Genomic DNA, 26,706 nt, shown 5'->3' with positions numbered 1-26,706 from the left:
AAAAAAAGGTATGTGAAGTCTACCAATACGCACTTGTCCAGCGCGGTGGACTATGACCTAATCCTTACCATTCTGAGAGGAGACCCGTACCCAGCAGTGGGATAAAAATGGGTTGATGATGATGACTTACAAACCACTGTTGAAAAGGCCTCTCATGCTGGATGTCCGAGGTTCGAATCCCATCAAACCAAACATGCGCATGTTAGAAGTTACGAGTATCTCTAGTTTTGTGATTTTGATCTTGGCCTTGTAGTAACTAGGTCTTCGTTTTTGGGTTCTATTTTTTCATTAATCATAAAAAAATAGGTAAGTTTAATTAATGTATCACAAAAAAGTTGGCAATATAAAAATATCAGAGTAGAAATGGAACTTATGTACCAGAAATAGATAAGAAATGTTTTTTCATTTCCATGCGATGTACTGACTGTACAATTCGGAAAGAATTCGATAGCAATGACATGAAATTATTAATATGTTAAAAAACTGGGTACCCATCCAAAGGTGCTTTAACGAATCCTTTCTATTACAAATGTATAAACAGACGTGCAATGTTGTAAACTATCGGCGCTAACCACTCACCATCCAGTGCAATCCAACAACCAGATAAAAAAACAAATGACAACACCACTGAACTTTACAGTACCCTTAGAATGAGTCCTTACGTTTTTAAAAAAATGACTGGGGTTGTATTTGTTTACATACCTATTTCCTATACATTTCCGATCAGTTCTGATACAGTCCGCTGTGGGCGCTGATTGGAAGTGTATGTACGCAAGCAAATACAAAAACAGACATTTTTGTAAAAACGTAAACGTAAAACTCATACTAAGGGTTGGAATGGAGAGCCTATGCTTTGGATGCAAACATATTTAATATTTATCCTAGAGCGTTTTATACTGAAACTTCTAGATGCATTCAGGAATCTATACAGGTATACAGAATTAAGAATATCTCCCTGCGTTTAAGTTTGATACAAAACACTGTGCTTTTATTAAAACATACTGGGGTAACAATAAAAAATCTTGCAATTCAAACTTATTCAAACTCGGCAGTTAAAGTTCTTACACGGGTAAAATTAAAATATAAAAGCACACCATCGATTTATACAAGATTTTTTAAGCTGAATTAACGCAATATTATAGAGATCATCAAGATTATTTCTTTCATAATGTGAACTACGAGTAAGTAGTATAAACATACAACTGGTAACTATGTTATCTAACGCCTACACCGGGCACTCCTGTCGTACATTACCTAGAACCTTACGTTACGGACTTTATTGTTCAAGAGAACAATTACCTTTTGTACGTATAAATCGAACATTATCAGTATGCGTTAGGTAATTGAGGCTCGGGTTCGAGTATTTCGTAGTCGCCAACGCTACATGAACTCTTTTAATACCTCTTTGTTGTCCAGCCTTCAGTAATGGTAGTGAAACTTGATATTTTCTACAGAATGTCATTGTAATATCAATAATCGTATAAACTTGTTAAGCCGTCAACATAGTAGTAAATACAAGTACGTAGCCTAGTATTGAAATAAGTACAGAAAGTTTTCTAGCCGAAATCTGGTAACGCACTCCGTGCTTACTGATATTATATAAGGCAGGCAATGTATTAGCGACAAAAACTTTAATAGTGGCGGCTATGTTTTTAGGCACAACTTATATAAAAAAAAATGTACCTAAATATTTCTGAAAATTAATACATACTACGGTTACTATTTTAGAACATCCTCTAATGTAGTTCAGACGCATAAAAATACACACAAAATTGTGTACGAAATAGAAAAAAATTCTACCATACAAAATTGCTGACACTATCTTTGTATACAAAAATGTAGAGCAAAATAATTGCACTATAAAGTCAATTCAATATTGCTAGATCGGTGTAAAATGACGTGAGTAGGAAAATCGTTTAACTTGACCCCAAGGCAGATATTTTATAAGTAGGAAGAGTTCGCAATGCATCCGTATCTAACTAATTATCTAGACATAAAATTAATTCTATATTATAAACAATGATAATGGTCTGTTTATTTTCTTATTAAAGCTCTTTATTATGTCCGCATATATTAATTCAAATATGACTTGTTTGATTTTAGTGAACAAAGATATTTAACTATTTAAAATACTTTTATGAGTGTGCAATAAATAAAGTTGGATGATGTAAGAATGTCTGCACGGTTCAACATACACTCACAACCTCCACGTCTATTTCTACCTCATTGCAGCTGAGTTAAGCCCTCCTATATCCTAATCGAAGTCATTAGAATAATTTAAGTCTTCCTTGAGTGTTCAACTTATTTTTATAAGTGCGTACCTAATGTTATGTTTTTTTAAATAAAAAACATTCGAAAAAGTATGAATACTTTACATGTGGCGAATATTAAGTCGTTGTGCCAGTCGATGTGGTTTTCTTTGCAAAATTTCTAACCGCAGACGTTTTTCAGAAAAATATTTTTTTAACACGCCGCACTACTTTCTCCGATTTAACATGAAAGATCTATTTGTAAATTAAATATAGACCGCTCTAGTAAACTAGTAAACCAATTTCGATAATAAAAACGACAAGTTTGGTTTAAGCAATAAATCGGCAAGTGCTTATTGCGTCTTATTTCCAAACAATTGGCATGATTCTCTCATTGTAGCAGGTGTTTGATAATAACCCCCTCAGGTGTTCAATCCCTATACCTTTTGGTGTGCTAATTGGCCTCCAGTATCGTATTACATACCTCCGGCGATTTCGAGAGGCTATATCAACTTATTATAAATGATCCTTTTGACTTTTCGGCTTCAACGACATTAAATGGATTTTTTGCCGGAGTGTCTGCGAATAATCCGAGTTGCTAATGCCTACCATTGACCTATATATCGTTTGTTTTGATTCTAATGCTCAATTTTACTTACCTGCTTACAATGTTTGCTACTAAAATATTGTATTTTTTTAAATAATTGTTTTATGTTTTCGTGTATCTGCGTTTTTTAATGTTTTTAAGCACTCTTACCAAATGATAAAATTTATTTTATAGCATTTTCATATTTATTGAATATTTTATTTGTGTAAATCTTTATTCAGAATCTATTCATTCTATAATAAGGGGTAGCTCAGCTATTTGAAGCGATCCGTGATTCCTTTAAAACCTTTGAATTTATTATTATATAAAATGTCGTATATAATATATTTTGAAATGAGGCACCGATAATTCAGTGCATTAGTAGTAAAAGGGGTCCATGGATGAAATAACGGCTCTTTAACCGCATACCGCTTTTCTGGTTAATGAGGCAAATAAATTATATTCATGGCTTTGCTTACTGGTGCTTTGATCTTCCAATATTTATTATAAAATAAATAAATTATAAATCTCTTTTCAATAAAGTTGGTACCTAATAAGCAGTGGATTAGTATGACCTAAACAAAGGGAATAAAAAAATATTAGATATACACGCCTATTTCAATATTGCAATCAAATTATTCAGGACATTTGTGCATTAATAAAATTGTATTCATTAAAATGTCTATTCTCCGGGAATTGCGGAAATATTTAGTGAATCATTTTCTTAATATCACTCATGCACAAAGGAGAGATTATGTAGAGACCCTAAAAAGCCACTCTTCATATTAAAATCCATTTAACATGTTACATTCAATGGGATTGTAAACTGTCATTCATATGATTCCAGCAGCAGCTTTGTAAGTTGCATTGCTTTCATTCAGGTATCGACAAAAGATTAACGCCACGAACTCAGTAATGTTTTTCGTTTGTTGTTCATTTGTCGCCTTAACATTATGTTATTCATTACTCATTCATTTAAGACATATAAAGTATATAGTATGTAGTAGTATTCATTAGGTGGAAGAACTCTTTGTAGTTCCACTCTGAAGCGACCCAACTATGTCGAGGAGAAGCAACGTACCTGTGGCCGACCTCAAGTAGGATACTAATCATATCGGAGATAGGTTACAGATATAATGAGACAGTAGTCTCTTACCATCGTAGATGGAGTGCATGCTTGTTTCACTCCTTCTTTATTGTAAAGTTATTTTACAAGTAAAAAAATATTGTTGTTCAAGTTAGAATACATATTTGCTCGCTCAAGAACGACCACAACAAAAATATCAGAAAAAATCTATAAAAAACGAAGTAAGCGGTTACTCAACAGCGCGGGTAATTCACACCGTTCCCGAACTAGCGTTTCACAATTGTTATTTGTTATTAATTTCACGAACGATACGGCTCTTAATGTTTTATAAATACGACGCATTGTTCTATAAGCGACACAATGCTGTGTGCGCGGCGTTGCCCGTTCGCCGATACCGATACCGGCCGGGTGCATGTCTGATGCATTCCTCGGCTGCATAGGCGATTTTAGTCCGACTATTGTAAATGCGATTTCGGCCGAAACTACGACGGCAACCGAATGTTCGTATTCTGTTTCGGTTTCAGCTAAAAACAGTTTCGGTTGGTTACTTATTAAGCTAAATAGCATACGTAAGAAACAGCATGATAGTCTTTATAAGAAATTTTGAAAAGGTACAACTTAGGAGATACCTTCTACCTATTCTAACGATACCGTTACACATATTTCTAGTATAAATCAGTCTTACGACTGACGACAGTTGAAGGATGTAAATGTCAGATGACTTACATATGAGATTATCTTAATAGAGAATAGAGATAATCTAATTTAACTTAAGTAAATGATGAAGGAAAATATCGTGAAAAAACGAACATGTTTGACAGTTCTGTAAAAATGCTTCTCAAAGGTGCAGGATTTGTGAAGTCAATCCGCATGGTTTATGGCCAGATTTGTGGCTCATGGTCTATTCTTATTCTGAAAGGAATCCCGTGCCCAGTAGTGGGATAGTAAAAACTTCCTTATGATGATCTGCTCTGTGATAACAAGCAGCTCCATCTAAGTATTATAATTATGATCAATGACTAATCTCAGATAAAACAGCAATCTTATAAGCGTAACATAATACTTGTATTGGCTAGATTCCAATGCGCTCTGCTATCAAATTCTAGAAGCAATCAACTAGACCACCTTGAAGAGAGTTTAGAACATTATCGAAAGTGAATGAGTATATGTTAAGATAACCATGAGGAGATTTTTTCGTATGCCATAGATATTCACAATCCTGGGAAAACGATATGTAGTTGTGTAAATTGCTGAAATATTACAGGGATTTTCTCTATATTCCGAAGTTGGACCTTGATGGAATTTGTAAAAATTTGAACATGGGTATTTCCACATTACCACAAATTTTCATATTTATCAATTATATTTATTGAAATTGTTTGCACTATCATGACTGGGCATACGTATTTTATAAAATATTTACAGTTTAACGGAAACCAAAAAAAGCTTGACCAGTAAAATTACTAACATAATAAATTTAAAATGATTCTTGGAACTGAAATGCAAATTATGTCGTTCCGATATTGATAGTAATTAAATATTATACAATGTGTTTTATCTGTGCTTGTAAAGTGGTGGACAGAAGATAAAATTAAATCAAATATAATCTTTAAGTAGCAAATATCAATGACTATCAAATATCAAATTAAGACAAAGTAATTCTAAGAATTTCAAATAAAATGTTGATATTAATTTAAGCGTAAGCTCTGAGACTAAATTGAAATTTAATTAACTTATTTATTAAAGCTTAATTATATTTATTGACATATTAGATGATTATAACCACAAGTAGGTATAATAATTGCCTTAAATCATTAAGAATATACATTTTAACACAAAGTTGTAGTAATATTATTAAAATGTTCAAAACAAAATCAATCGTGCCTAATTATATAGGAACTGTAAAAAGTAGGTATATGCAAATGATCCATTATAATCGGTAGTAAGGGCAACCATACTGATCTTTCAAATTGACGGATGCTTTTTAACACGGGTAACAATATAATACCTAATATAATACTTCAGAAAATGCAGAAATAAAAAAAATCTATATTAATTTGTATGATATTCCGATGTGGGTAATGTGAATGTTGTTATTTTAAATAAACTTTCTATTTTGTAAGTAAATTGTGTTAAGAATATTTTTGGTTAGATTTCCTCTATATTACTACATATGTACATTGTACATGTCAAAGAATAACATAGACAATAATATTTTTTTGTGGATATAAAAATAACATAAACATTAGAGTATAAAAATCTCTTTGATATAAAAATGCTCATACGAATAATCGTAAAGGATATTATATTTTTTTTTAAAGTAGAGGGCGCTAGTGTTGAAAATAGCGGACGATCTCTATGAAAACAAAACACCTGGCTACCAGTCAGGCACTTAGTTACATGGCACACGTGTTTACGTTCATTTAGCTACCTACGGCATAAGAGACGGATTCTGAGAAACCCGTATTGGGAAGCACGTACGCTACTCGCTAAATCTCGCCAGTAACCTAACAACATAATAATAATAACGAAATGCATAACGCCATTGAAATAATCATTGGTATCGACAATATCGATATATTTGGTAATATTAGAAAACAGACCCGTTGATATTATGGAAGCAAACAATATGTTTTTAATTTAGCGTAGCGTAAGCAATTGTAATGCTCATTTTAAAATTTGCAGAACAGATAGGACTCAGGTTGGAATTCTACCTGATGTTTGCTGCAGACGCGTTGCAATATCTGAGATTTAAGTTGCAACGCCTCTTATATCGGCTGTTATCAATAAACAATCTGTCCAATTTTGTCTACCAAGGATAAATTCTAGTAGGCAGGAATGTCAAATGTTGAGCTTTGGTAGGTAGAACATGGGATAGATGGTGAGTGTATCTCCCTTACCGAACCCTTAAGACCATAACAGAGCTGTGTTATGGTTACAACGATCATACGTGATTGTTATGACATCTCACTAATACGTGGATAGGGCGGTGGTGCCTCCGGAGACCAACCGCGAAGGGACCTCTAAACCGTATAACAATATTTATAAAAACAATTCTCGCAATGGGATGCAATAATTTAATAGTGCATTTACTTATTAGTTCGTACACTCTCTGATAAGCACGCGCGCTTGCGACGCTGAGTCGACTAAACATTATCGACACATAAAAGGTGCTCGTAATATCATAGTAATCGCGAGACAGTGACAAGACAAAAGTAAATAGATTTTTCCGCATTGTTAGCTTCGCATATTTATTTTAAGTAAACAATAGATTCGGATTCAAATGTTTATAATTTTTAACAAAAAGTTATTAAATGCGTTGTGCCGCAGAAAATGGAAATATTTAGGACACAGCTTTAGGTATACGACATGTTTCAATTTAGTCCCTTTATGCATGTTAGACTGACCTCAAAAAAAACTTTAATCCTACTAAGAGTTGATTAACAGATGACTCTACTATGACCAATCAAAATGTGGACTACACACTCATATGATACTTCGATTTTATAAAAATAAAATAAAATACACAGTTTTATCTGGCTCATCTTCTTCCAGCTACATCGCCATACGACAATCGTATGTGTATCCAAGAAAACGGGGGCCCCGATACCTCCAACTCGCAGAGCATGAAAGGGGACGAGGACTTCTCCCGCATGTACCACACAATGTCGATGACTCCGATGTCCCGTGAGGAGCCGAACACCAGCAACAACGGGTACAACCGGTTTGTTTTGTATCTTTCTTACTATCGATGTTGTATAGCATGCTATGCACTCATATGTTAGCCACCTATGACACATTACTATCGACGGTTTATGAACATAGTGTTTATTTCATTGTCGTTTAAAGTATCCTCTTTCATATCCGTTAATACTATTAAACCATTTAGAACCACTTTTTGGTATACCTACCATGTTTGCTGTTTCCAAAATAAAGGATGAATTTTGTTGACAGCGTGGAAGTTAAGAACAGGGCGAAGCCGCCTCCGCCCGATAGTCCCGGAAATTCGTCCGATGTGAAACCGCAATCGACTACTTCCAATTCGCTGACCAAACCACCGTATTCATACGTGGCCCTGATCACTATGGCTATACAGCACAGTGACACCAAGCGCGCTACTCTGAGCGAGATTTACTCTTACATCACCAACCGATTCCCGTTCTATGAAAAGAATAAGAAGGGATGGCAGAACTCCATCCGCCACAACCTGAGCCTTAACGAATGCTTCATTAAAGTACCCCGTGAGGGAGGCGGCGAGAAGAAGGGGAATTATTGGACTCTTGGTAAGTATTTAATGATAGTTCATTATGGTGTGTCTTAAAATTAATATTTAATATTCGCAAGAGTGATTTTAATGAACTAACGGAGCGATAATTGCAGCACGATTTAATTGTATTTATTTGCCATAAACGTAAACGCCGCGGCGAATTAGCGAAGCTAGCGTATTTCTCGGCGAATGGCTGGCGTCACTGAGTGGTGTCTATACGTTTAAGTTTTAAGACTTTTATTTTTGGTGGTCAGTGAAGTGTCGTTTTAGATCCCCAATGTGGCGATATGTTCGAGAACGGCAACTACCGTCGCCGCCGCCGCATGAAGCGTCCTTTCCGCACTACTCCGTACACGAAGAGCATCTTCGCTGAAGGGGCGTACCACGTGGCCCACGTTGGCCATAACCCCCACTTGCAGACGCTGCCTCTGAGCCACCGCAACTTCTTCGGGTCCAACGCACCCTACCCGCCGTCTTACCCCAGATATGACACGTAAGTTGTTTTTGTATTTTGTAGTTTTGTTTTCCTTTTACTTACTACGAGAGAATTAGGCCCAAAAATTCTAAATAATAGTGAAAAATTAAGAGATTAATATTTAGGGATTATAATCTGGTTCACTTATTAATATTATTTATTACTCGTACTATAAAGTATTATTTGCGGTAGAGCGCAATTTTTCGGTATTTTTATTAAAAGGGCTCAATGTTTTGATTATAATTGATTAATAGTATGTCCATCTTCTTAGCTTTTACAATATATATATATTTATTTATATATATATTTATATTATTTTCATTATCATCCATTGAAAATCACTTTAGTCTGAGTCAAGTTATATAATACGTACCTAATATTTGTTGATATCGGGAAAAACATAATTTTGAATAATGTGTAACTTATTTGAAATGACTGACATACAATTCAATTGTATTTATTACTATGAGCGTGAGTTAATTGACTTTTTGATAAAATCATTAGTGATAAGTACGTGGAATTTTTAAGCTCCAAGGTCATAGATTATCTCGGTATAGAGAGCAAAGGTGAATTCACAAAAGGGGAGACTTATCAGCTGTTAAGCGGTACTTAACGCATTTCGCGATTTTAAGTGCCCCATACAAAAGTACCTATGTAAGTATACAAACCATTTCTGTGTATAGATTTTTGATAACATTTTGTATTTAGTTAGATAATAATTGATTTTATAACAAAAATCGTTTTATTTTCACTTCTAAATCATGTTATGACGTCACAGCATCTGATTTGTGCTCTGTCGTAATATGGCATCGTTAGCGTGATTGTAGAGCGGTAAAATTTTCTATCCGAAGTTTCGTAGGAACACAATGTGAAGTCTGTGTTTAAAGTCATTGTTTGTATTGTATTCTCATTTAAACAACACTAAAACTTTGTACTATTTTTATAACAGAACTATTTTATAACTTTTAATACGCCTGATAGAACAGGCTATGAATATGTTCTAAAGTGTTTAATTTTTGCAAAACTGCTTCTCCAAAATTAGTAATAAATGGCGTGACATAAGTGCCAGAGAAGTTCGTCTTAAATTAAGTTACCTACGATGTATATGTCGTTATCCGTTTGTCATTGAAAGATTACTCTACTCTTATTAGGTTATCGATTAGGTCACGCCGAAAAAAACTATTATTTCTTTAAGATATTTTTGCTATATTTTGCTGTACGTCGTTTTGAAGGTTAACGTATTATAATGTATCTATTTCATAATATTACTACTTTCAATCACATTGTAATGTTTATTATGCAACAAAAGTATTCGAAAACACAAAAGTAGGTATAGGTACTGTAGACGTAGAGCATCATTTTTTTAATACAAACACTGAAGGATTAATATTAGGATTATTATTAAGAAGGATTATTATTAAGAAAAACTAAACAAGTAATTAAATTAAAAATAAAAAACCCGACTGCACTCAAAAGGCTGAAGTAAAATTTCCAAAAACGGTGAAATAGGTGTTTCATTATTTTTATCCATAAAGCCAAATGCAAAGTTTCATAGTAGGTATCGGCTTCAATCAAAAGATGTTCAAACAATATTAGCCTATTTTATCCTCCTAGTGCTCATTTACGCTATATAAAGAACCTATGTGTGAAATTCCAGCACGCTAAAGTGCAGCGGTTTCCCTTTGCGATGATCTTTGGCACAGTAACTTACTCATTTAGTCAGACAGTCATCTCGATGTTTTTATTTATATGTATATATATATTGTAGTTATGTTATCCCCTTTTGATTTCCTTTATTTTGATCCCCTACTCGATAGGTTTGGTTAACTTTTTTTAAAACGGTCTCCTATCGTTGATATGTTACTAAAAACTATGCGCCAAAAATCCACCATTTTGATTTATTTTCTAACACCTATCTAAAGACACTTGGGTCATTGAAATAGTTCGTCGTTTAGTAAATTTAACAAAAATATCATGATTTATTATTATAGATAGAGGTCAGTAACAATTTCATAATATTAGTGACAAGAGCACATAATTAATACGACATAATATTAACGGCGGGTGATATATTAATACAAATTAATTAATTACAATAAATATTTACGTTTTCTGATTCTCGTGTTTACAAAACAAACGCTTATGATACATTAATACTTTCGTAAACTATTCTTATTTTCCGGTCATGAGATTTTTCTTCGAATACACTTTGTCTTATGACATCACGAGTAATGAATACACAATAATTAATTTATAGTATTAGTAGTAGTGAAGTGACTGAACCTTTCGAGGAGTAAGTGAAACGTTTTCAATGACTAATTAATATCAGACGGATTTACGCCCGTTATTATTTATCAATCTATCGAATGATTTGCCTATCAAAGATGTACATTTGAAAATTTCTTCAACAAACAAAAATCTGATAGATTTCTTTTATTAACGGGCTTTAGGGTCCACGCACACTAATCGATCGATTGATGGTAGGAATGATTATTCAGCGTGGATCATCAGTTGTTACTAATTATCGTACACACGCTTGTTGAAAGAATTTCCTTGCTTTTCTCTGAATTTATATTTGTTATATAAAAGATACTGTTACACATAACAATCTAGGTATCGTGGTAAAGAAAATCATCGGTCAATGATGGTTCAATAAATTTACACATTCACTTTACAATGTTCCGCAGAGTAGAGAGATTAATAGACAAGTGTCACAGATCATGAAAAAGACATTAGATGGAAGGCACGAAATTTAAATTGTACAGATAATATATTTTAACACAACCGATCGTTAGTCGTCGTTTCATTGACCCATAGCTAAAGCTATCAGTCTAATCGGTCGACGTCAAGCAAGGCCATCGATCGACGTTCGATCGACTTGTGTGTGAACACCCTTACAAATGTCGTTTATTTTTACAGGGCTTGGCAACAGATTATGCAAACGAGGTAAAACTCATAGATTTTAACTGCACATTTTTTTCCATTTTATATTTTATATTTTCACAATTCATTCGGCCGAATTTGTAGCATTGTTTTCAAAATAGTAGATTGAATTTGATTTTAATTATTATTTTGTAGTTATCAGTAGGTATGCTTTTGATGTTGCATTTTTAATTTATTACTTTCACTACTTTTCTATTTCATTGACAGGGCGTCAGGGTGTTATTTTCGCTTAAAATATTGTTAGTTGGTAATAGATAAAAATTTATATTTTGATTGTCCTACACCGTCCTACCTACACCGACAGAAATATGTTATTAGTTTATGGATTTTCAGGAACTGCTTTAAATTAATTTATTCTTAGTGTTCACGTGAACATTACATTGCTAACCCCAACAAGTAGGTAATTAATATAATTGTGCTTACGTAAAATAAATCGTGTTGTTTGAGGATGTCATGAATCGATCGATTAATGAATCGATTGACGTTAGAATCGATCGTCAGTTACCAAATCGACAGACCGATGCCATCGAAAGGATCCGCCGACGTCGAATAAATTTTAAATTACAACTATTTTATTGATCGAAGATAGTTCTATCATCGATCGATTGTCGATTGTCATTTTATTGACTGATATTCCATCCTACTATGCCAATCAGTAGACGTCGATCGTGGGCATTAATCAACGCTCGATCGATTGGTATAAAGGCATCCTTATAGATCGATAGAGACTAAAGACCTACGTGAAGACTTCACTTACAACACAGACCTTACACGAGATATCAGTATTCTTAATATAACAGATATATGAATTATGCACATTATTATATGGCGAGAAATGCTGAGTACAATAGCGTTCGCTACAATGTTTGATAGGTGAGCGAATTCTATCAAGTACTGAGTCACCGTGGTAGACTATGACCTCTCTTTGTGCCTATGGCCAGCGGTGGAACAATAATGAGTTGCCGATTATGTTTTTTTTAATAATTTTAATTGTTTTTTTTCGATAAGTACAGAATCCCTTTTTAACCGACTTTTATACTTACTATATAATACTATTTATGTGTGAATTAGAGCACTTATGCTTGGAATATATTTTAAAAATTAAATAATGATATTTATTTAGGCTATGCGTGCATGGGCAGTTTTTTTTATTACGAGCGTTAAATTGACAGTAATGGAATGCTGATTATTAGTAGTATTTCGTAGTCAGTTTAACTAGTGTTCGTAGCTGTAATTTCAGCTACGAAGGTAATCGTACTCACGTCAAAGGAAGGGACTATGTAGTGGTCTGATTAGAGGTTCCATAGTTCGATTGCACAGGAAAATGAAGTGACATTATTCGAATCTCCTGTCACATACAGTGATCACATTCATTGCCGTATGATGTATCAAAGCATAACCGCTAGTTATTAGACGGCCCGTGCGTTCCTAGCTTTTCTAAAGGTGTACGTAGCTGTACTAAATAACGAGTATAACTTTTTCTGATTTGTCTATAAATCATTTTGTATTATTTAAATAAATATGTGCAATATATTTAATACTGCGTGACCACTTGTATAGGACTCATATTCGTTCATTTGGTCTAAATCTGCTATCGAATCTGAATGCATTTTTATCTAAAGACACATGTTGGACCAATAAAATATTTAGCATTACTATTCAGTACAGCTGTTTAGACCACACGACAAAAATAAAATGGTTTGATAAGTTTATTTTCCACGCAGCGATTTAAATTTAATATTTATTAGCGTTGATAGTTTCACGCTTGAGTGTAGCCTGCGAATATGTTTATTTTGAGTTATGAAACATTATCATAAGAATCTGCTCGGTCACATCTTTTAGTCCAGTAGATAATTACTGAAATGATTTCGGATGTAATATAATTATGATATGGAAACATTTAATAATAAAATTAGATAGGTACATTAATTATGTAATACTTGTTAGCAAACTTTAAAAAGTAGTACAAAAATATAGTTCTTAATTACTCATTATAATAATTAGGTTTATGAAGAGTCGCAGTGCTACTCTATTGTCATTTGCGAAAAAATACAGGCATAAAATGTCATAGCATTACTGTTGAAGTGCACGTCTTATATCGACTTGATTTATTTTTTAGCACTTGGCTCGCCCAGCCCTCTGGTGGGTTGGCGTACGGAGGCGCTTGCAACATGGGTCGCAGCCCGCCCGGGTGCTCGCCTCACGCCGGGCTGCCCCACCAGTCGTCCCCAGTCAACCCGTTCGGCGGTCACCAGCTTCAGGGACAGGTAATATTATTTGGCCTGTGACCTATCGTAGTTTGTTCTTTTTTATTTTATATTAATATTTTTTATAATATAGGAGTAGCAGACGAGCATGCAGTCCACCTGATGGTAAGTGTCTATTGCCCCCCATGGACATCTGTAATTAAGCCCAGATAGGATTTGATATTCCTACCTGAGGCTGGAACGCCTCGGAAAAGTATGTCTCCCTTACCACATCCTTCAAACCAGAATACAGAAGCGTTTTACGCTGCTGTTATGAGGCAGAAACAGGTGTGGCGGTAGTCCGCCGGAGTCGAACCAAAAAGGTTTCTACCCCCTTCAAAAAACGGAATAGCAAGCCGAAGTACTGAGTGTAAACCTGATGTTAAGTGGTTTCTGTCTCTTGTAAACATCATCATCATCATCAACAACACATTACTGTCCCACTGCTAGGCACGGGTCTCCTCTCAGAATGAGAAGGATTAGGCCATAGTCCACCGCGCTGGCCAAGTGCGTATTGGTAGACTTCACATACCTATGTTACCTTGTTTTTTTTTATAAATCTCTCAGGTATGTAGGTTTCCTTCCTTCCTTTTCCTTCCACGAAGTTTTCCTTCACCGCAAATGATAATTAATTTCTAATACGCACATAACTTTGAAAAATCAGAGGCGTGGCTGGGATTTGAACACTAGGTTATCACTGCTTTTATTCATTGGCCTCTCAATTGTGGCGTCGGAGGTTCAGAATCCACACAATCCTCTGTTTTAAGTAATGTGTGTCTTACAAATTAATAACCACTTGTTGTAACCGTAAAGGAAATCATTGCCAGGAAGCCTTCACACCCTCAAAGCAAAGAGTTCTCAATGTTGATTGAAGTCTACCTATTCTCACTTAGCGCGGTGCGCTAACCACTGCGCGACGAAAGCTATGTGAGTGAACGGCGAAAAAATCCTACAGCTAACACTGTGTAAAATGTCTTAAAAATATTAATTATTTATCTATGTTTAGCTCCAGAACCTCAAATTATAAAGTACTAGCAATACCCCCGATGTCGTTAACTGAAATTTTAAAATAGGAGTATTTGTGGAAGTCTGTACTCAGCACAATTATTCTGGTTCGACGGTGCCGGTATCGTCAGTGTTTCAATACAATATGTTTTCGGTGAAATGTTTTCTTTATTACTTCGTAATAAGGACAACAATGTTGTTTTTTTATATTCTAGACCGGAAATCGATTTGTGTGAAATACTTTCCTTATTACTTACCCGTGAGTATAATCTTATGTACTACATACGATAGAGTCATCGAATAAACCAGCGACGTAAGCTATTGTATGGGATCTTACGATACCACTTTGTGACTTCGCAAGACACGAAAAATATTGTATGACATACGACCTAAGATTAACGCTATAATGTATCATATGTAATTCATACGATATTTTTATGACACTGAAACGAAGTTAACTAAAAACAATATCATCAACCCATTACTGTCCCACTGCTGGGCACGGGTCTCCTCTCAGAATGAGAAGGATTAGGCCATAGTCCACCGCGCTGACCAAGTGCGTATTGGTAGACTTCATATACCTTGAAGATTTTTATCTCTCAGGTATGCAGGTTTCCTCACGATGTTTTCCTTCACCGTTTAAGCGAGTGATAATTAATTTCTAATACGCACATAAACTTGAAAATCAGAGGTGCGTGCCTGGGATTTGAACCTCGGACCCCTCGATCGAGAGGCCGCGTTTCTTAACTACTAGGCTATCACGGCTATAACTATAACTATAACTAAAAACAAACTACTAGGTAATTATAAATTTCTTAGTATACATTGTAGGTATCTTACGATAGTTGGGCTCATGGAATTACATCATATTGTTACCATTTAAACAGAGTTTTTTATTATGTAGGTATGTAATATACACATAATTTTACATCTTTTTGAACGCGGGTGAAATCGCGGGGCACTGCTAGTTTTAAATAATTTCTTTATCATCCTGGTGAACTTTACTAACAGTGCATTTTTAATCAGGCATATTTATTTATTTATATTGCTAGTTGTAGTCTTCATCTATTAAAATGTTCCGCTGATAATTTATACGACCGTTTCGTATTTCAACAATAAGATACTTCGAATCAAAGATGGAAGTAGTGCGAATTTTATGGTCGCGTTAGACTAATTTCATTACTGTAATCAAATTCCGATTAAAGTTTTAGTGGCGTTTCAGGGCATAATCAAATTACATGGTTGTAAATTAGACCACGACTGGTATTTACACGTACACTTACGCCGAACTTATAGTTCAACAGCAGACATAAATTTTACATAAAGTTATACCTATACACAATAATACACATGTTTATGAAAGTGTTTCGTTCGATTTGACCACAGTGCATCGCTTACAAAGGATATTTTTGATTATAATATTTATTTATTTATGCACTTCGGATTTAAATATCCAAGTGTATTAGACTCCAGCTGTTTGCAGCGCTTAACACTGCTGTTATTAGGCAGAAAAGTAGTGGCGATGGTGGTGGTGCACTGGAGTCAGATCACATAGCTTCTCCCACAATAAAACCCCGACAGCATCCTGTGGGGAGAAAAAAAACAATGACAAAAATTTCAACATGATACATAAGAACATAATTCCTACAAAATTCTTATACCTACTCGCGAAATAAATCTTCTATGGTCGTAAAGAGTTCCTTATAGGTACATATAATGTATAGCTTTAGACCATGTTATAGGTTGTCTTTTTTCGTTTCAGCTCCAGGGCCCGCTGCAACCGATGCAGCCAATGGCAATGAATGGATACAATCCGATCGGACCACTCGGTAAGTAATTTTTAACATCTAAGGGCTTGGACCTCACGTAGCGTCCTTCACCCGCCAACCAATGATAATATATTTGTTATATATCATTGCAGGTGCAAAATATATTTTATTACAATCCTAATGGGATTTATTCAAACGTTTTTTAAATTAACTAGAATTAAAAACAACGAGAAATAAAACACAAGGTAAAGTGTAACGGAGGCTTAAAAAGTAGATTTTTTTTTCGTTGACCGCTAGAGGCACGTGACCGAGAGCTGTCACCCACGCCTTACGTCGCCTCTGAATTTGTATATTGCAACGATTTGCTAATTCTAGCTCCATTTTTTTCCAGATGGATCTTCTAGCCCTGGTCCAGGCTATGCACCAGCTGGAGGCTACTCGCCCGGACGACACCATGATCTTGTGTCGTCATCTGACGCGGCTGTGTCTCGATTCCAGTTTTGGACTGATGGTATGTAAGATTTTGGACAAAAGCTGTTAAATCTTCTCGCTGCTTTATGGTTCGAAAATATTTGATATGAGTTGGTTGGATTAGAAGCATCCTTCATCAATCCGCCTTGGAGAAGGTAAAGAGTTATATTCTCCAATTTAGAGGAGACTCCAGATCATTGGGATATTATTAGTTAAATATTAGCAAACATTATTATATTTTGAAAAAAATGTTAGAAAGTGTATATTATTTTACATGAGTAATACCTTGTTACTAGAACATGTAAGGGCTCTTTCAATGTAAACGTTTCGTGTCGGACCGCTGCAGTGCCGAAGCGGTGCGTTTGTCGTACGGTGCACGGACGGACGTTTGTTTTCATACAAATAGCACGGTGCGGCAGCAGTGCGGCGTCGGTACCGCGAACGCCCGACGACAGGACGGCAACGTCGCAAACTCCTAGTGTTCATTTCGCTATTGAATAGTGCGGTGATATAGTATGTCTGAATATAGTTTCTTGCCGCTGTATTTTACTTTTAACTAATTCAAGTAATTATTCGAAGCCATTCGACATTAGACATTAGCCATTAGACATTCTTAAATAATTAAAAAAATTGCTTGAATCTTGTTTTAACCTAGGGTAAAGATTATTAAAATCACCAAAATTACATGATAACGAAAACATCGGTGATGCTCTTTTACGGGGGCGTCGTTTATGTTTCCGTTTCATATTTTTCAACAAGAGCACTAACAGTAATGTTTCTTCGTCAGAGCCCATGGCTTAACTGCGGTCGAATAAATTTATAACATCACTAGCCTACAAACGCACGGCAGTAAAATACGCTTTCAATTTAGGCGTTTGGTGTCGGACGGCTAACGTACTGCAGCGGCACGGAGCGGGTTATAACCAGCGGCACGTTAAACGTGTGGCAGCGGTCCGACACGAAACGTCTAAATTGAAAGAGCCCTAAATCCAGAATCGTCCCATTATTGTACGATGATGCTATCAACGCCATCTATTAAACTATTACAATGCTCTGTCGTTCTTAATAAGCTACACCCTCCTAAAGGGGTGCATAAGAAATTGCGCGCTACTGTAGCTAAAACTTCATTATTAGGTCCATAGATGTCGTTATATACGTATTTGTAAAAAAACTTTATTTTTGAATTATTTAAAATGTTATCTAAATGGACGCATTTCTGTATTTTATATCTTATTTTTTTGTATCTTTTATGAAGAGAACCTTAATAATTTTGGAGTAAAATGTGTAAAATATTTTCATAAACTTTTCGATACCCTCTTGCTATTTATCCTATTATAACTAAGTCCACGCTGAACAGGGGTCTGCTTGAAATCAATAACAGATGAGTTGGTACTCCTGAGGTTTGAGACGATCTCTTCGTATAATATAAGTCACCTGTCATCCACACACTGATGTTAATATTATTATTTGGTGGTTTTCCGAGCCTAATCCATCCAACAGCCTTTTAAGGACCACTGCTAGACATATGCCTCCAATAATTGGCACCACTTCCACTTGTCCGGTGCCCTCTGAACCCAGCGGTTTCCCGCCGTCTACATCCGGTCGTCCGTCCACCAGGTCGGGGGGCGACCTGTGCTCCTTTTGCCTAAACGTTGTCGCCACTCGAGGACCTTTCTTCCCCATTGATTATCTTGCCACTTCAGCCTGCTAATTTCGAGCCCAAATGTTGCATATAAGCCAATTAGCAGCTACTCATTAGCTCGTTACACATCGTCACGACTCCTTCACGTCATTAGAATATTTACTAATGTTTTAAAAAAAATCTTCACATCAGGTGGATCTCCGAGCCCCAACGCTGCCTACGTGCCGACCAGCAGCTACTCGCCGACCCGTCGTCACGACGCCGTCACCTCGTCGGATGCTGCCGGTGCCCGCTTTCCTTTCTGGCCTGACGGTAATTACGTTAACATACTAAATACACATTTACCTGCATAAAGCTTATAATATCTTAACATCTATGTTGTTATAATTGTTGAGTATTTTTTTTGAATAAGATTGATGTAGGAAACGAGCATGCAGTTCACCTGATGTAAGTGATCACTATCGTCCATCGACATCTGTCTGACATAGAAGAATCTACTAGGTATCTTCTTGAAGCCGAACACAGATGCATTGCCACTCTTCTGGAGTAGGTGGTCATTAGAATTTCAAAGGTGTGTGTGATTTAACTATCTTACACATAGAAACAAATTGAATAATTGACTTATTTTCAGATAAACATTTGTATCTTTGAACTTCATAATAAGATATTATTTTGACTAAACATAATCGCATACACCGTTCATATGCAATTTCAGAAAACTGTCTTACTTGACATAGGCACTGTGTTCATTTAATACTTCTATAAAGTAAAAAATCTCATTTCCGTGTTCCAGACTTAATATTTAAACCTTTTACTAACAAATCCTAGTTGAAACTATATTTCTGTGTTACTAACCATGTTTATATTTTGTTTCAAGCTTCTATCTTTGAATTGTACTATGACGGTTTCCCCGGATAAAGTAAATAAGTATAATACTTAGTTTATTTTACAATTAATACTATTACATTATTACTATAATTATTACTATCATAAGAAACAAAACAATTAGAACATAAAATGATAATGAAATCAATAAAGCATGAGGAATTGAAAAATATATTGATGGTAAGTGGCTACTGCCGCCCATGGATGTTTGTAATTAACCCAAGATAAGGAGAGGTTCCTCAAATATGAGTATCCTTCAAATACACAGAAGCGTTTAACACTGTTCTTGTTGGGCAGAAATAGTTGTGACGGTGGTGCCGGAGTTAACTATCGAGGGCTCTGCCACCTTAAAACTAACTAATGGACTGTATAAGTATTTATCATTATCATCAACCCATTGCTGTTCCACTGCTGGGCGCAAGTCTCCTCTCAGAATGAGAAGGATAAGGCATAGTCCACCGTGGTGCCCAAGTGCGTATTGGTAGACTTCACATACTTAAACAAGTGATCATTAATTTCTAATTTTCTAATAGGCACATAACTTTGAAAAATCAGAGGTGTCTGGGATTTGAACCTCGGACCCTTTAATCAAGAGGCGCGGTTTCTTAACCACTAGGCTATCACTGCTCTATAGAGTATAAGTATTTAACAACGATTATACAAAGTGTTTGTTTCCTTACAGTAGGCGTGAAGGAAGAGGCCTCGTCATCGCTACTACCAAATGGCTCTACATACTCGAAATGCTTCATGTAACTCGCCATGAGCCATTTTTTATTCGTTTTTGTCAACATTCGTAAAATACCATTTATGTGCAGGCTCTTGTCTCTTCGCCAGCGAAAGTCACGCGACTTTCTCGGAAAGATACGTGTAATCACTTGAAAAACAAAATTACGCGTTTAAAAATATTTCAGTCGTTACATTTACGTCTATGGATTTGTAGTTGCAAAGTGATCAAAAACTTATATCATCGCGGAATTTATGCGTTTTTAATTTAATAGGTATTCATGAAAAATTATATTTTGTTTATTTAATGCTGATATTTTGATCTAGATGCACGGATCGTGATCATGGCGAAGCTCATCCTGATTGGCTTTTAGTATTACCACGATCCATGTAACTGGATCGAAATATTGGCGATAAATAAATAAGAAAATATAACGTAAATACCCTAAACATAACAAAACGGTCCTGCAAGTTTCGAAAATTTAATACTAAAGTTAATTACATCGCGGACGATGAGACAAGCGTCTAATTAATGAATAATCGTTGATGTTGTAATCGGTGTTAATGTAAAGTAGGACTGCATTTAATATTGGTAATTTAAACTCTGTATCAAAATTAGTACGCACCTCAATAGCTTTTAGGGTCAACATTTAGTGACTGGGTCAAAGTATGTATGAAATAGTCATTACTTACCAAACGATATTAAAGTCCACGACTATTGGTATGTTAGGAATCCCACCGAGAGTATATCGCGGGAATCAATTTTATCATAGGCAAAACGTAGATTACATTTTGTTATGTATACAATTAATCTAAAAACAGTCGCTTAATAGATTTCAATAGTCGCATCTTCAATTATAAATTGGTAGAATAGTTCGATAGTAAATGTTTTGCAGTCGCATTTTCGTGTTGTCGTTGTAATCGTGTAGTAGATTATTTGTCTTTACGATATAGCAATTTGTCGTTTATATGTATTTTTGAGCGACCGAGCTTCGTTCTTCATGTTTATTATGTTTAATGAGCTAATAACCACGTTAACAGTGCCCTCTGTTGTATCACGCTAAAAGTCTGACGTGGCTTGCTAACAGTGACATCTGTTGGATTACATGTCGATTCATGTAATATTTCCGGCACAAATAATAAGATGGCGTTGGTTGGTGTTAAAAATTATATTATTTTAATTATTGTGTAGTTTTGCGATACCTGCTTAAATATCGGAATGTAAACATCGAATGAACACAAATTTTCTTCTAACTTGTTTGTGTCTTTTCCGGAAATGAAATGATATATATTTCTTTTGTATAGGCCAACGGCGGCACTTACAAATTGTCAGTTACAATAATTTCTTAAGCTACTACCGGATCGGAACGCGACCTCTACTGAGAAGATCCGGTAAGAAACTCAGTGGGTTTGTCTTTTTTAATAATTATTATTCTCTTTTTCCCTTTTTTAAATGCCATCATTTTTACATATAATTCATAAAGCATTAGCTCCAGTATCTTTCTTTACATTTATCTAAAAAAGAAGTTTGTTCCGCAAGATACGCTACACTTTGACATTTTATACTTTTGTTATTGATCAGTCCCAAGCTGTTTTATCATCAATATAATCAGAAATTTTATAATAAGCTTTACGACTGCTTTAAATTTATTAATTGACAAATTTCTGATTTTGGTAGGAAGTTCATCATAAAAACGTATACATTGACCCATAAAAGAATTACTTATATACCGGAACAACAATATACACTTATAGGTGTATTATAATTTGTAATTTTATATGAGTTGCTCGTTTAAAGCTATATGACACTACACTCATGTACTTTGTTCATTCCACTCTGATTCGCAAATCCTAACTATCGCCAGACATTTCTACATGTATTTGTTAAGGAAAATTGTTATTCGTTCCAGTTTATGACCATACAAATGCTTCATATGTGTAAACGTTATGATTATGTATGAGTAAGAGAATAATCGTTACATTAAAATGTTGTTTTCTTGATTTTTTATTAAGTTTATTATAAGTCTGTTGATCAGATTAATTTAATTAATGAATATAAAACGCAAACATTATCGTAAATGATCCGTGTTTTATTGGTTCCTTTTATTTATTACCTACCTCTAGATATACTATTTTATATATTTTTATGAAATCTACTGTCGCCCAGGAACATCTGTGATCAACCTCAGATAAGATCAGTCCTGAGGTTAGCCACAGGTGTATTGCTAACCTAGAAGACTTATTGGAATGCTTCGGATAAGTAATCTCCTGTACCACACCATCAAAATCGAAACACAGCAGCGCTAAAGACAGAAAAAATTGTGGCAATGGTGTCCCCGAACTTGACCCACATAGGTCTGTACCACCTCAAAACGTGATGGAAACTAGTTACAACGAACTCAATATACGAGTCTAACAGGAATTTCTACTGCCTACTGCTAGCAGCCGATTTCAAATACGTTATCTCTCTTGAGAACTAAGATGTTTACCCCATGACAATATATAAGTCAACAAGTATTTGCATTCGTCACCGAAACGCAAGACTTCGCAAACTTCTCGACCAAACTTTACTGGTGGTATCCAGAGATTTGGAGGAGTGGAGGTCATTAAATATTTTTCAAATTTAAAGGATTTTTTCTATCATTATTTTAACAAATACTGTAGTAATAAGTTAATTATCTGTATAAATGGGAAAACTGTTTGAAAAGCACGTATTTTTTGTCTGTTGTGTGGGTCTTTTTCTTGTAGAGTCACCGGGGCAGTAGCGCACCTGTCTGTTTCTAGATCCGACTGGCTCTACCTATCAATTTAGCTCTAAACTGATATCTATTAATCTCAAGGTCTACCACATTTTGGTATACATAACGTCCCTATAAATTATGTTAGTTTTTATTATTATTTTATATTTACCTTCGGAACACTCGCAGTAGAAGACGCAAAGGGAGGAATATCCCACCGCAAGCTTAAACTTAAATTATATAATGTATAAAAGTAATTCCTTTATAAAAAATACCTTCCAAAGGTAGCCTACGTCACCCTAACGTTTTGTGTACGTTTAACAACAACTCAAGGTAAAGATGGGAGGAATAGTGGAATTTTATGGTCGTGTTAAACTAATTTCATTACAGCAATCAAATTCCGATTAAGGTTTTAGTGGCGTTTCAGTAGGTAATGAAATTACTCGGTTGCAAATTAGTTCTCAACGTTACTCGGTTACTGTAGTGATAAGCAATAGTCAAGAATATTAAATAAGGCTTGTGTTATTCTGAAACTAATTGAATTTCGGAAATATAAATTCTGTTCACTATATAAATTCGTATTTACGATTACAATTGTATGTAAAAATTGTGAATTATGAAATCATAAAAATGTTTTATTCCTAAAAATAATGAATAGGTACCTACAAACCTTCTAGATACTTTTAATCTATTTGTAATCATTTATTAGGTATTTAGGTTAGGCAGGGAGGGTCCAAAACAGGGGCTCCAAAACAGGGGCTCCAAAACAGGGTTGAGGGTCAAAATAAGGATCAAAATGTACAATAAATTATTCAGATAGGCTTTTTCTTTTTGATTCCAAATAGGTATATAACTCAATTTCGAAAAAAATGTTAGTTGTCGCGCTTTTCCTTACGACGGCCGTATTTTTTTTGCTTACAAAAATAAAAAATATTGTACGTTCATGAACAATAACATTAACAGTGATATAGTATTACAAAAAACATCAAAAAGCAACGTCGGCTTTGCCTCAGTAACAACTACTATGACGTGCGCCACCGCAGTGGGATTCGAACCCACAATCTCCAGTACCAACAACTGGGCCGTTCCTATTAGGCTACGCGGCAATGTCTGTGAACGTTGAAATTCCGACGACATTCACAGTTTTCACAAGTACGCATGCGCAAATAAATATGTTTTTCGAGAATAACTTTCAAACTTGTGCATTGTAAATAATAGAAAGAATTTCATATTGTTCGATTTCCTACAGTAGTTTAATGATTTTAGTGGTTTATTTTACAAACTTAGAGAAAAAAAAGTTAAATTTAAATTAGGAAATAGTTTAAATTATGTTTGTACTAAGATACTTTGTGCGTACTAGAATTATTTTATAAATATTTTTTTAACTGGGGAAACTTGCATTAAAAAATATTTATTTAAATATCTTGAAAAAGAAAGAAAAAATAAAACAAATAAACAAACGCCGTTACTTTCAACAATATGCTGCGGGCTGGACTCGAACCAGCGTCCCCGGATACGCGCCTGTATCCGTTGCTTTACCAACTAAGGTACCGAGGCTGTACTTTGTGTAGCGAAATTGACGTACACTACTAACTGATGTGTTATTGAACCCTGCTATAAATATCAATGAAATATAAGAAAAGGTCAATATCTATTTGAATTGTATTCAAATAGAATACACAATGCAGTCTGGAAAATCCGAAAATATAAAGAAATTTACAAACATACAAGATACACGCGAAAAACATAATCCTTCCTTGGCAATCAGGTAAAAAATATTAATATCCTTTTTGTTAAACTTCATCACGTTCTATTATATTTTTTCAATGTTTAATCCAGAATTCGAGGTCTTATCTTACCCTTTTGGTAGTTACGTAATCTAAAGTCAATTTCTACTAAAGCACTAGATGCCGCTGTTAAACTACTTACTTCTCTGTCTACAAAATAAAAACATTGAAACATACGCAATAAAAAGTTCAAATATATTACCAATTTCATCAATAAGTCTTAAGATTTTACAAACAGACAATATTGTATTGCAACCTTTCTATTTTGTTAAATATTGGCTTTAAGTATTGGAGGTGAGTTTCCGAGGTTTCAGGGGCGGTGTAACAAATCCAGGTAAATTTGCCAGAATGCCCAGTTAAGTGAATTATTTAGGGTTATGGCAGGAGGATAGTTTTTTGGGTTCTAATCACCACTGAAATTGGTTCATGTAAAGAGGCGTACGTAGGTAAAAAGTGTGTAAATAAATCCGTCAAATTTTTTATCATCGTGGTCTTTTCAAAATCCCTAAAAATAGGTGTCATCAAGACTTTCCAAAATAAAACAAAATCTTACTTCCTCGAGTGTGTTCTCATATAACGAAATTTTATTAGGTATATTTTATTTGTACCGTAAAAGTAAACACTAATATTTGAAAGATATATATTGGTGATGTGCCTACTTCACTAGAAGTTGCATGAATCATTGTCACGGTCAGTGTGTGGCGAAAACAAACGGATAATAAGTGTTATATCTACTTCAATATGTGTTTAAGGTGTCACTGCCACGTGCCGTTAAACTACATACTGTTCCAAAAGCGTGGAACGTAAATATTTAGTATTGTGTCTTATAGGTAGACAATTATTTACGTGGCCGTGGGCGACAGTTAGACAATTTGACTAATTATATGAGGCTTGATAGTATAGTCGTAGCTTCCCTATATTTACTTGAGGTCATTATAGTACATCATGTATCACTAATACAAGATGCACCTATCTATTCTTGCGTGTATTGTCAACATCGACATAACATTGACATCATATCCATTGTTTTTGGATACACATTACTATTTAATAGGTAACATTATTATTCATGAGTAATTCAAATGAAGTTAAAACAAACAACTGTATTGGGTTTAAGGAATTTTATTAACTAAACGGGTATTCTAGAAACAATATTTACAAAATAATATTTAATATTACTACTGTCTTTGGAACTACTTATGATCTATAGATTTTTAAACAAATAGTATTGAAACTATTCTACCGGACCTCCTGTACACTACGTCACACAATATTATTTTAGATATTCTTGTTTCACAGTCGAATCGTAATCCCTCTCTTATGCCTTATCCCCTGTCAATAAATCCCCCTATCACATTTTATCACAATTGGTTAAAACCTTCTCTTCTTCCATAATAAATGTGACGAAATATACAGACGGCTTTCGAACTCTACGGGTCGACACACATAAAAGCGGTGCGTTGTAATTGCAACGTGCAACAACGCGCAAGCAACAAGTCGCGTATTCGAGCATTCGTTTGAAAAGTGGTTTTAAAACGCTCCGGTGACAATACGCTTTAACGCTCGGGAGCGTTACGTTGCGGTTCCACATCGCAACGCTCTAGTGTATATCGGCCCTATATAATTGAACTATTTTTTTTTTGGTATTTTTTGCATTTTTTACGACTTTCATCTATTTACTTTCACATTGATATCATATTAATTGTTACGGAAAACATCAAATCCATAATTTAATTTTATCAAAAAAAAAAATTAACCTAAGTCCCACTTCGGGAATTTAAACACCAATTATATACCTATTATGTACTAACCGCTAACATTTATTTTAATGTT

General features: G+C 34.8%; 1 protein-coding gene across 5 annotated transcripts in view; it reads left to right on the top strand.

The window, feature by feature from the left end:
* The window catches only part of LOC140743366 (uncharacterized), a 94,346-nt gene extending 73,831 nt beyond the window's left edge, over positions 1 to 20,515 (top strand). For 3 of the 5 annotated variants that reach the window (XM_073074545.1, XM_073074549.1, XM_073074548.1), the window contains 8 exons: positions 7,478 to 7,646; positions 7,877 to 8,205; positions 8,460 to 8,682; positions 13,727 to 13,874; positions 16,621 to 16,687; positions 17,019 to 17,138; positions 18,933 to 19,052; positions 20,308 to 20,515. In XM_073074545.1, coding sequence (XP_072930646.1) covers positions 7,478 to 7,646; positions 7,877 to 8,205; positions 8,460 to 8,682; positions 13,727 to 13,874; positions 16,621 to 16,687; positions 17,019 to 17,138; positions 18,933 to 19,052; positions 20,308 to 20,378 — 1,247 coding nt within the window. In that variant the 3' untranslated portion in view covers positions 20,379 to 20,515. The remainder of the gene's footprint in view (positions 1 to 7,477; positions 7,647 to 7,876; positions 8,206 to 8,459; positions 8,683 to 13,726; positions 13,875 to 16,620; positions 16,688 to 17,018; positions 17,139 to 18,932; positions 19,053 to 20,307) is intronic. The other 2 variants (XM_073074547.1, XM_073074546.1) reach the window with 2 other exon arrangements.
* The last annotated feature ends 6,191 nt before the right edge of the window (positions 20,516 to 26,706 follow it).

Source organism: Epargyreus clarus, unplaced genomic scaffold, assembly GCF_041222505.1.
Source record: "Epargyreus clarus isolate Ecla_fem2 unplaced genomic scaffold, WU_Ecla_fem_2.2 ptg000007l, whole genome shotgun sequence".
Taxonomy (NCBI): domain Eukaryota; kingdom Metazoa; phylum Arthropoda; class Insecta; order Lepidoptera; family Hesperiidae; genus Epargyreus; species Epargyreus clarus.
This window is presented reverse-complemented; position numbering and strand designations above follow the sequence as displayed.